This window comes from Branchiostoma belcheri, unplaced genomic scaffold (assembly GCF_001625305.1).
Source record: "Branchiostoma belcheri isolate BF01 breed outbred unplaced genomic scaffold, Haploidv18h27 scaffold2, whole genome shotgun sequence".
In the NCBI taxonomy this organism is placed as follows: domain Eukaryota; kingdom Metazoa; phylum Chordata; class Leptocardii; order Amphioxiformes; family Branchiostomatidae; genus Branchiostoma; species Branchiostoma belcheri.
Window position 1 is genome coordinate 7,399,843 of NW_017803490.1, and position 10,849 is coordinate 7,410,691.

The 10,849-nt window shown below is 38.8% G+C and overlaps 1 protein-coding gene across 3 annotated transcripts in view; it reads right to left on the reverse strand.

Annotated features, from left to right (window-relative positions):
* Positions 1-7,624: 7,624 nt before the first annotated feature.
* The window catches only part of LOC109468909 (vitellogenin-1-like), a 16,258-nt gene continuing 13,033 nt past the window's right edge, over positions 7,625-10,849 (reverse strand). For all 3 annotated transcript variants that reach the window (XR_002140155.1, XR_002140156.1, XM_019767288.1), the window contains 2 exons: positions 8,517-8,564; positions 7,625-8,363 (listed from right to left, as the gene is read on the reverse strand). Coding sequence is in view for 1 of the 3 variants with exons in the window: in XM_019767288.1 (XP_019622847.1) it covers positions 8,298-8,363; positions 8,517-8,564 (114 nt within the window). In the remaining 2 variants the exon portion in view is untranslated. The remainder of the gene's footprint in view (positions 8,364-8,516; positions 8,565-10,849) is intronic.

A 10,849-nucleotide genomic window follows, 5' to 3' on the forward strand; every position in this document is an offset into this window, starting at 1 on the left:
GCTGCTCAAACAAGTTTGTGAAAACATTGCAGTTTGTTTTAATGTTAAACCTTTTAATTTGTATGTTTCTTATGTTTGTTAAACCAGTTACCCGGACCCTGCACTATGCACACCAAACACAGCCATGGAATACAGTTTTAACACCTTGAAAAAACTGTAAGTTCTATTTTCGTTGAAAACACTTGAACTAGGTGAGGATACTTGAACTAGGCGAGGATAACACGGCACTTTTAAAGATTTTCAAAGAGATTTAGTTACGGAAAAATTACACCAATTTCACTGGCATCGTGAAAGAGACTAACTTAAAATACCGATGTCTTAAACAAGAGTCGAAGTTTCGATGACTGCCATTTTCATATCAGGTCAGTTATAATTATCTTGATGAAGATGACAGACGGCTGTCGAAACGTCGTCTCTTGTAAAACAAGTTGTTGTGAATATGACGAATTCTTGCTATTCTTTTATTCACAAATCAAACGAAAGTTTTCACGGGGGAAAGAAATTAAAATTCCTAATGATATTTTTGACACTCTTAGTCACCTGTTTTTCAAGCAAACGCCTACCTGCAGTTATAAACAGGACTAATTCTAGTTAAGTCTGGCTAACAGAATTAATGACCCTGTTTTAAGTTAAATTGTCAAGTTTGATAAACACGTTACTTGGACCACCGCTATACACACAACGATTTATCATTTATCATTTAACAGTTTACCAAACCTTACCTTTGACTCACCTTAAAAACACTTGAACTCACTGAGGATGGCAACAAAACAACTTTTATTTTAAAAATAGCACTGGAGTCGGATTTGCCTTCATCCCCAAATCACGACTCCATTTGAAAACAAATAACAGATGCAATTAAGGCCTAGCTTGAGTGAAATGAATATGTACTTAGCCTTAGCTTTACCCAGGCAACCGTTACATGTGTTTTGAGAGAAAATGCCTGGGATCTTCTGCTCAGAGAAAAAGTTATGCTGAAAACTTAACGTAGAGGTTAAAGATTCGGTAAAATATAGGTACACTGACATACTGCTACAATATTCGAAATATCAGGCAAAAAAGTAACTTGTCAAACGTAACGTAATGACGGTCAAAGTTCAAATTGAGATATGATAGACGAGCTTGATGGCCTTGTCAGTGGTACCCATGACGGAAACTTTCTTCATATTTACTTATGTTTTCTGTCTTCCGTGTTAATTCTTTAGACTTTCGTGGCTAAATAAAACAACCTAGTCTATGATTTCAGAAACTGCTATACATACATAAAATGTCAGAAAGCGCAGCTCCAAGTTTACCTACACTAACCAGCATAATTATACAGGTAGTATTTCGAGCTTTGGCTGTATGCAATATGAACGACTGGAACCTATTTATTTGCCAAAAGAGGCTGACAAACGATGGCCATGGCCGTATATATAAGTCCATATATATCATTCCTTACTCTGCTGTACATACCTTCAGAAGTTTGTATTTACTTTTCACAAGGGCGTTGAAAGGGACCTCATTGCTTTAATCCTCTCTGTGTGGAAAACACAAGCAACCATTATATTCATTGTGTGTAGCGGGGCGTGACTCGTCTTTAAATTAAACATTTCTAGTGGCAGATACATCTAAATGGGATTTCAGCATATGGATTTATTGTAGCCATTGTGTCATGAACGCTGACAATGTTACATGCCAATCTCTGTACCTCGCATCGCGGTAACCGACCTTCGAAGTGTACATTTTGTGTTATAAACACATTGCCTTTGGACTGTTGATTCAGGTGGGACATTGCACAGTAATACATGTGTTACTCATTTGGGAATGACTTCCTTCTTTCCCCAACGACATAGTTTGGTAACTCCAAGCCTTGTATTGTGCAATTTGACTGTTTAGGAAACATTTGAAAGAGGCCTTTACGGTTTTGGCTCATTAGCCAAAGCAAGTACATTTAATGGGTGACATGAGCAGCGCGCATTGATTTTTTGCCTGATAAAAAAACAGGAAATTTTGTTGCCCCCTGACAGTGGTCAATATGCTAAAAAAAATGGGTGAAGATGTCTGTTGCCATGCCGGAACGTGGATGGCAGATAAATATGAAAACAATGCTCATGTATGTCATCTATGTACTAATATTACTTACACATAATCGAGAATATAGAGAGTACATGTGTGGTGTTCACATTCCGCACTTCGAAGGCCACGAAAAACACCTGCAACAAGCGTCATCACATTGTTTAACATCCGGCTACAAGTAGCAAGCTCTGTCAACCGGAAGGTTCTTCCCAAGTGCGTCATATTGTCTCCCTATATAGGATATGTTCAATAGAACTGTCATCGTAACGACTTCCGGGGAATGTCTTCTACTTCACATTATGATACAGTTATATCTAAATTGTCAAGATTAATTTTTCTGCCTTTTCATACGACATACTTTTTTATATATAATTTATATATTGTTAATAATTTTGGAATGTTTTTCTTTATTGTTTTTTCTATGACATAAAAAAATTCATGCTGATAACTTCTCTCCTTCCTTTCTGTGTAGGGAACAAGAATAACAGACAATCTTAGAAACGTCCCTATTTTATTTGCTTTTTTCTCCTGTCCACAGTGTTTGAGTAGAAGTGTGCCGTGGACTGATTGACTCCGGGTTGTTTACGACAATTGTCACAAATCGTCCGACCGCAACTCCCTGTTTACGTCAACCTTAGGTTTACCTCCGTCAGTAGAGTGTGCGTCGAGTGACGGGCATTTCCGTACAATGTCCAAATCAGACTGTCAAAAACAAGAGAAAAGCGCTGAGTTTACAGGTTCTCCAGTGTCACTGACGAAAGATAGTGGATACTACCTGAAACGTCTGACCGTTTCCAGAATCATATCCATTTGCTTGAGTAACAGTTTTTTTGGCGTATCTTATTATGGATGTCTAACCTTGAAGATTGTAATAGGGGGCGTCTAGGTTTTCTGCATTTAGTTTGTCTATGAGGTCACTAAATTAATGTACAGGTTGAATAGGGTGGGGCTAAAACACACCCTTGCCGAAGACCGATTTCAACAGGAAAAGTTTCGCTCAGGCCATTCCTAGTTTTGACACTGGCTTCTGACTGGTTGTATACGTTTTCGATTATGTTGAAGAGTTTGCCTGAAATGCCGTTGGAGAGAAGATTGTATAGGAGTCCCTCATGCCAAATGGAGTCAAAGGCTTTTGACAAGTCGACAAAACAAGCGGAATAAGCTTTTTCCAGACTCTGTGTGTTTACCTTCTTATTTTGGATGTAATGTCTAACTTTCACTGACGGTGAGTTTATAGATCAGTGAACAATTATTTATGCACAAGTTATTATTGTTAGGGGTACAAAAAATTCTATCAAAGTATTATCTATTGTACTTTTTCCTGTGTCTTGGTAGAAATAGATTTGGCAAGATAATTTGTCAGACGTTTAGTAGACCGGAGAAGATCAGTAAGTTCCTCTGGTGTGCTAACAGTCTTGACTAGGTGTTCACCTGATGTCGTACATTTCAGTTGTATTTTAATACAGGTAAAAGTCAGTTGAGAGGTACATTCTTTTGGAACTTGTTTCCTCACTTGTACATCCATGCGCTTGTGTTAAATGTTTACAAACTTGGCAAGGCGGATTGTAATACAAATTCCACAAGAAGACCTCCTCCAGAGATTTCCAAAAGGCATCTAGACAGCAGTCCTCTTTAACTGTTTTTATTACCTTGACCGTTTTAGTCACTGTTTTAAAATGAATAGCTAAGTAAGCTGTTGGTTACAACTTGGGTGAGATGGTGGGGGGTGACCTACATTGTGGAAAAAAACTGCATACAATAGACCGACTACAAAAAACACGTGTATCCAAGAGCAAAGTGGCGTTTAACAATTATTTATGTTCAAATGGCTTTTACACAACTCCTTACGCCTCCCTGCCGCGTTAACAAGGACACAAGTGTTTGTCTACCACTCTCCGCATTCCGTCGTCAAGTGATTTACTGGGTGCCCAAAGGTCGAGAAAGGACGGGGGTATCAAAGACCTTTTTGTCACTGATAAGACCGCACGCACGCCAATCTTTCTACAATTGTTTTTCAACTGTGTGGTATAGGTCTGTTGTGTAAGAGGTGTATACATACACTGAAGGTTGAAGAATGAACGTTAGAAATAGAGACTTAAAGTTTATTAGCAACCACCGTCTAAGGTTAAGGTTAGAGTCAATGTCGCTTACAAACGTGACTGAAGTTGCTGCCCGCAATGGCCTGTCTAGAATTCTCTTGTAGCTCAAGTTTTACATTGAATACGGGACCTATGCGTTTTTTTTTTCCTGTGTCATGTGGATTTACAAAGTACAGGGGTTTCCAGTAGCAAGCAAAGTAAGTGAAGCATAGTTAGTGAAACCCTCTACCTCTAGTTGAGAAGCAGTGTCGCTAACCCCTAAACCATCTGGTGAAGTCCAGGTGTTTTGACCTATATGGGTATGCCCCTGAACTATAGGTGACCTCTCTGTTGCGGAATGGTTTATTATGACTGCCTAGCAACGGGTCTATATGGGGTCGTCGCACGTTGGGACGTTCTTTCCAAGCAGAGGTTGACCTTGCTCTAATTTTTTTACCGTTTCCCGGCAGCCGGACCTATCAACAGTGCCCTTTTAAGTAATAACTTGCCAATTGGTTTAGCGAGTTGGCTACGACTTTGTCACTGAAGCATCTGCTTTAAGATTACTCAAGGCGTTCTTCTTGATAAGTACGATGGGTTAGGTACAATCTTGTTGTATCCAGATTACCATACTTGGCCTGGATAGTTCATGCTATCTAGAGCCGTGCCTTGGGTAAATCTAGCTACGTCCTTGGATACGCACAATATACCCAAAACCGTGCCTGCTGCTAACCCTAAACCCATTCAGTCTCAGACATAGAACTAGAAAGACACGGTTCTAAAATGCAACGGTCCTCTATGGCACTCTATGACACAGAAACTTCGTCTTGCCATGTTAATGAGTTGACTTAGGCCCTGTAGATTCAATAGAGTGAACAGCATGCAACGTTTACTGACTTCACCGGCCTCCAGGTGCCTTTACGATGTTTTGATAAGGCCCGCTGCTATCAGGTTGACATTTTTTCAGCTGATTTGCTATTTGTCTTAAAGCAATTGAGGTCGAGAGCTTCATTTCCCTTGTCAGTGCAGATGCCAATATAGGATTTGTAACGTCCAAAGGTGTGTGTTTTAAAAATAATAGCAAACCGGGCCACATTGTGTTTAGATCCCCGCTATTCCAGATTATGTGTTGCTCTTGCAGAAAAGATAAGTTTTAAATTTTGGGTTGCTCCAAATATACTTACGGCAGTCAAAGACAATTTTTTTATTCCGTGTTGTTGTTGTTGATGGTGCTATTGTTGATTGTTAACATGTAGGTGTGGTCATCATGAAACTTTTTAGCCGCCTTAAAAATAAAGCTCTGTATAAAACTCCATATTTGTGATACCCACAACTAAGATAAGTGTATAATTATAAGAAAATCTATTATCATCGATCATCCTTGAATTAGTTTATTGTCCTTCTATTCTAGCATTTAAACGCAGCTGCATATCTGCGTTTAAATGCTGGCGGGTTAAAATCATAATGTCCTCATGTAGCGTTGCAGCCTTCTCGGTGCAGTACAAGTCTTCCGGAGAGGAGGCGCTGTTGTACTGGACAGTGGTTCATTCAGCCGATGGAGTTCGGATCGATATATAGATAGGTGTACCTGAAAAAAAAGTTGCAAAGCAGGCAACGACCGTGCTTTTTGCTGCAAGGACCAGGGCCCTAGACTCTACCAACTTTAAACTTCATAATCCAGTCTTTCTAAAATTAAACTGAGATTGGTTTTGGATTTTTCGTTTTCATCTTCCCAAGTGCACACCTGATTGTATCCTTATTTAATTTCACAACTTTTTTATTAGAAAAAGAGATTTGCTCAATGGTCTAGACCATTCCTCCTAACATCTAAATGAACTTGGTCCTGAGAATCATACCCTGACCTTCCCTAATCTCAACCCATCTCGTTAAACCGTTGATGTCTTTGAAGCAATTTGGCTCAGTGGACTACTTTCTACTCAATCTGTGCTCAGCGACCTTAGCTAACCTCACTCATCTCCGTAAAACCCCTTAACCACGTCTAAAGTACGCTGCTTATCCATCTCCATGGAACACTTGAACTTTGGTATTGATTGCGACCTTTTCCGGGAATGCACAGGAATGCTAATGGCATTTTGTAGACTGTCAGATCATTGCAGGGATCTACATTGCTCAACTAGTATTGCTGCCATTTTACATCTGCTTTGCATGCAGGGGCATGGAATGGGCGGCTAACTATGTTACACCAAACGTCTCACGTTTTGCTTTATATAATACCATTTTGGGTCAACACATTAGTTTTGCAGGAGCGTGGCATGGGCTATATTTATGTTTATTAAAGGAAAACATTGCTTTTGCTCTGTTTCCTCTCCTTCTTCTCCAAACCAATAAGGTCAATGACCTGAACCAAATGTCTGTCACCTAGTTCTGTGAAGCTTTCTGAAATCTTGGGCGATGAAATTTTTGCCTGTGTCCAAAAACTAATTCTGTCAATACTTCGATCATGATGTGACACCAATGAAGCTCGTTAACAGCTTTATATCTTTTTGCTCCGACAGAAAAATGTACAAACATTATCATAATTCATACATTGATGATTTTATTGCCAGATGATGATGCTAGACTAAGCATAACCAGACATACATATGGTCAACGGACTTATCACATTACCTTCTTCGTATACTATGACCAATGCATCTACTGATACATGGCAACTTGCTTTTCATCACAACTTTCGGATTGGTACTGCCATTGATACAATGCATTTAATACTGAATACAGTCTAAGACCACAGTCACACGAAAAATCGCCCAGACATTAAATTGATATACATACAGTTTGCTAACATTGACATTTAAACTATGACATATATGACACTATCCTTATCACGAATTTCTCTATACAAAGCTTTCATTACAGTCTCTATATTCAAATATGTTGACGGAACAATACGGATATTTTATTGTTTCGTATCCGAAAGCACTAAATGAGCCATTTTGCTCATAGTACTAGTGTGTTATGATCATCATGACTATTCAGTAATATCTTAAGTATAATATCTTTAGTATAGCATCTTTCGTTCAAAAAGTCCGCTGAAAAAGCGCTAAAGGTATGGACTACCCATATTGCCATATTCGTGACACCAGATAATTAACATTAAATCATTCAATTAGACATTAATTACTTTCACTTGCTGACAAGATTTTTACTTGTTATGTTATTATATTGGAATCATCCTCCCGGAGATAAATATATATTTATAACTATAATTATATAATTAATATAATACATATTTGTATAAGCATTAAAGTACTTATTCATGTAAGCAAGTACTTTAATGCTTATACAAACATGTATTATATTAATACTTATACAAACATGTATTATATTAGATATACCGGCCGTATGCAAGCTACAACAAGATCCTAGAGTCTACAAGTGATATGTTCTACGTAGTACGTCTTTGCTTGTTGCTACACAATTTCACATATCCTGAGTATTCCTTAATACATGTAAACACGCTAAAAAGGTGCACATTTCTCGTCAGTAAATGTGATTTCCTGTACTATCAGCCGTGTATGACGTTAGCTAATTGGCATAATTGGGAACGCTCTATGACGTTAGCTAATTAGCATAATTGGGAACGCTCAGGAGGGTTTGAAAACCCAGAATCTACTCATATATATTATTGAACCCAGCATTTAAGTAACGCTCCATATTTTAATTACAGTAGTGTGGACGCTATTTTGTTGTATCTAATTCTAAATGTTCGCTTCTCTTGTCTGTGGATCTGCTGACCAATCACTAATCACTATTACATATAAGTCACAACCCGTGACCTTTATTTTCAGAACATTACGTTCTACCATTTAAGGAATATAAATTCACAACAGTACCAATAACGCAAATTTCTATGTTAGCCCGTAAAGACTAAGTCTTTAATGCTTGCTTTCTTAGAGCCCTTCTTCTACAGGCCTATCTACATGTACATAATGCGTCCAAGTAGCCTTCTTGAAATGGTTAGTGCGCCGTTGTGGTAAAGCCTTTACATCCGGGACCCCATGGACATCCGGGACATCATTGACATCCGGGAACCCACGAACATCCGGGACTTAGGTGCACTTGAAGGCAGATCAGAAATGTCATCGGTTGCTGCTTGACGTTACAAAACTTGCTCATCTCTCTCTCTCCCTCATGGTCGTGCTAGTTCCCTCCACTGGACGGGTTATTGCTGCTACCTCCGCAGCTGTTGGATGAGGAGCTTTTCTTCTGTAGTGGTATTTTAAATAACAATAGCTTTAAATTGAGTTATTCTACGTACTCATTGACAAGAGAATTGTTCAAACATATTATGACATCTAAGAACTACGATATAAATGAAAAACTATGTAAATTTGTGCAATGATATGCTTGTTTCCCTACCTTTGCAGGGGACGATGTTGCAGATGAGGACTTGCTCTTTTTATCCTTCTGTAAAAGCATATATTAAGCAAGTCTTATTTCAATTACCACATTTGCCATAGTTTACTTCAACCCTAAGTATATACAACGTTTTATTCTTACTAATAGAGCGAACTTCCAAGAACTTGCAGAAGCAAATGCTATACTTTTAAAGCCACAAGTTTTACTACTTCTTGTTGTAGAATTAGGTCAAATGATTTGGAACTTATGATACTTACTCGATTTTAAAATTAACTTTTATAGTATAGGCATTTTTTTTAGTTTTCTGACATGTGTAAGATAATATTGAGCTTGATGATTAGCTGATACCAGAACTGGTTTGGAGTCATTCGAGTTTTGAAGTTACAGTCATCCTACAGCGCCCACAATGGCTCACATTATATATTTTAATTTTGGGGGGATTGTACGTATGGAAGGAGCCGCTCATCGGTGTTGAGTTTGACACTTCTTTCGTAAAATTAGCTAATCAACCGCTTTCTCGGTTTTGCCTTTAATTCATGTGGTATAATTACAGATAGATTAAATTGCCTATTTTCTTTTCAGTTTCCAGGCAAATGCGACGATATGATATTGAGCTAGTCTGGACAATCAGCTTGGCTGCTTCTTTGAATATCTATAGAAAGAAATTAGGCGGGTAACCTGCTTCGATCTTTCCCTTTCGCTCGATAACGTGGTAACTAATATGTAAAACGGCGTGTACCGGTTTAGACCGCAATATGTCTCATCAGGTACCCGATAGAGTGCCAGCAGGGCAAGCAAGAAGTGGTGCAATATTGGTGATGGCGGTGGTCCAAATGTGATATTTGGCATGACGCCATGGCATGGGGTCGAATGTGTCAGAGCAGACAAGCGTAGAGACGTGCCACTGACCCGCAGTATGTTGGCCCATTTTCAATACTGGTGAGACCTTGTGCAACTTGTGGTATGCATATGAAATGATGCATCATCTAAAGCCAGGTTGACGAGTGTAAGAAGGCAAAACGCAGGAAATACCATTTCAGAAGGTTCAATTTTATACTTTTTTCCGGGGGAGACCCCAGGAAACTCAAACCTTTGGCACTTGCTGGTCCCTAAGTAACAGTGGGAAGAACCCCCCACCCCCATTCAAAATCCTGAATACGTGAATGCACCCAGTGACAAGCCCATGCCATGGCCCCTGCTTTCTTGCGGGTTTGTCCAACTGTTTGGGATTTAAGCATCTTGGACTGCCTCATCTTGCCTGAACTACCAAGCTATATTTATAGGTAAAACCCCAACATTTCATGTGTCATGCCCATTAGTTTCTATTCTCTTATGTGTATGTCTGAATGCCTGAGTTTTGAGCAGCTATAACTGTTAGATCTTGCGTATACCAATAACGCTATCGGTTTGCCTCAAGACATTGATGTCCAAGATGCTCATTAATTAGATAGTTAAAACTCAAGCATCCCCCAGTGTTATGCTCTTGCCATTGGTCTCTAATTTCATGGGGCCTTGTCGAAATGCCTGAGTTCTAAGCAGCTATAACTGTTTGATCTTCCGCATACCAATAACGCTATCGGTTTGCCTAGAGACCTGATTTATTTCAATGTCCAGCATGTTCATCGATCGGCGGCATTCAGCGAATTACTTTTATTGCTTTTGTTCGTCCCTGCCAATACTGGCTTGATATGTGACACGTTATTACATGTATAACACTTAAGCTAAAGCACTAAAACTATTCTAAAGTATGGAGATTTTGCTAACAAATTTAACGTAGATTCGTGTCAAGAATACTGTATTCATTCTTAATGTGATAATCTACAAGAAATGCTTCAAAGTGCACGGTGTTTTAGGACATCTCACTAATGGCTCTCTATGTGTTATTCTGACATTTGGTCAGGATACGAAGCCAATAACATGTACTGCTCAAAGTCAATGCTGGAGCTACATCTGCATTTAAAAAAGTAAGGCCACACCAATTTAATTTGTTGGTTCTCGGATTTTTTCAGGAAAAATATGAAGCGACAGGGCGAAAAAAAAAAATAAAATAAAAACAGATCTAGGCATCCTATTATAGCCCCAAATGCTACGATAGGAGGTATGAAGTCAACACAAAAGGCTGGTTCAAAATTTAAACAATGAATTTTGAACTTCTAATGATACCACTGCATTGAAAGATGGAATAAATGTAACGACTAGGAAGAAAAGGACTGTTTTCAACTGTTCAGGGCAAAATATGAGCATTTTGCAGTTGATTCTGAAATTTTTTGCAAATCAGGAACAAAATGAAGAGGCGAATCCGGGAACCAACAATTAAATTGGTAGTGGCTAAG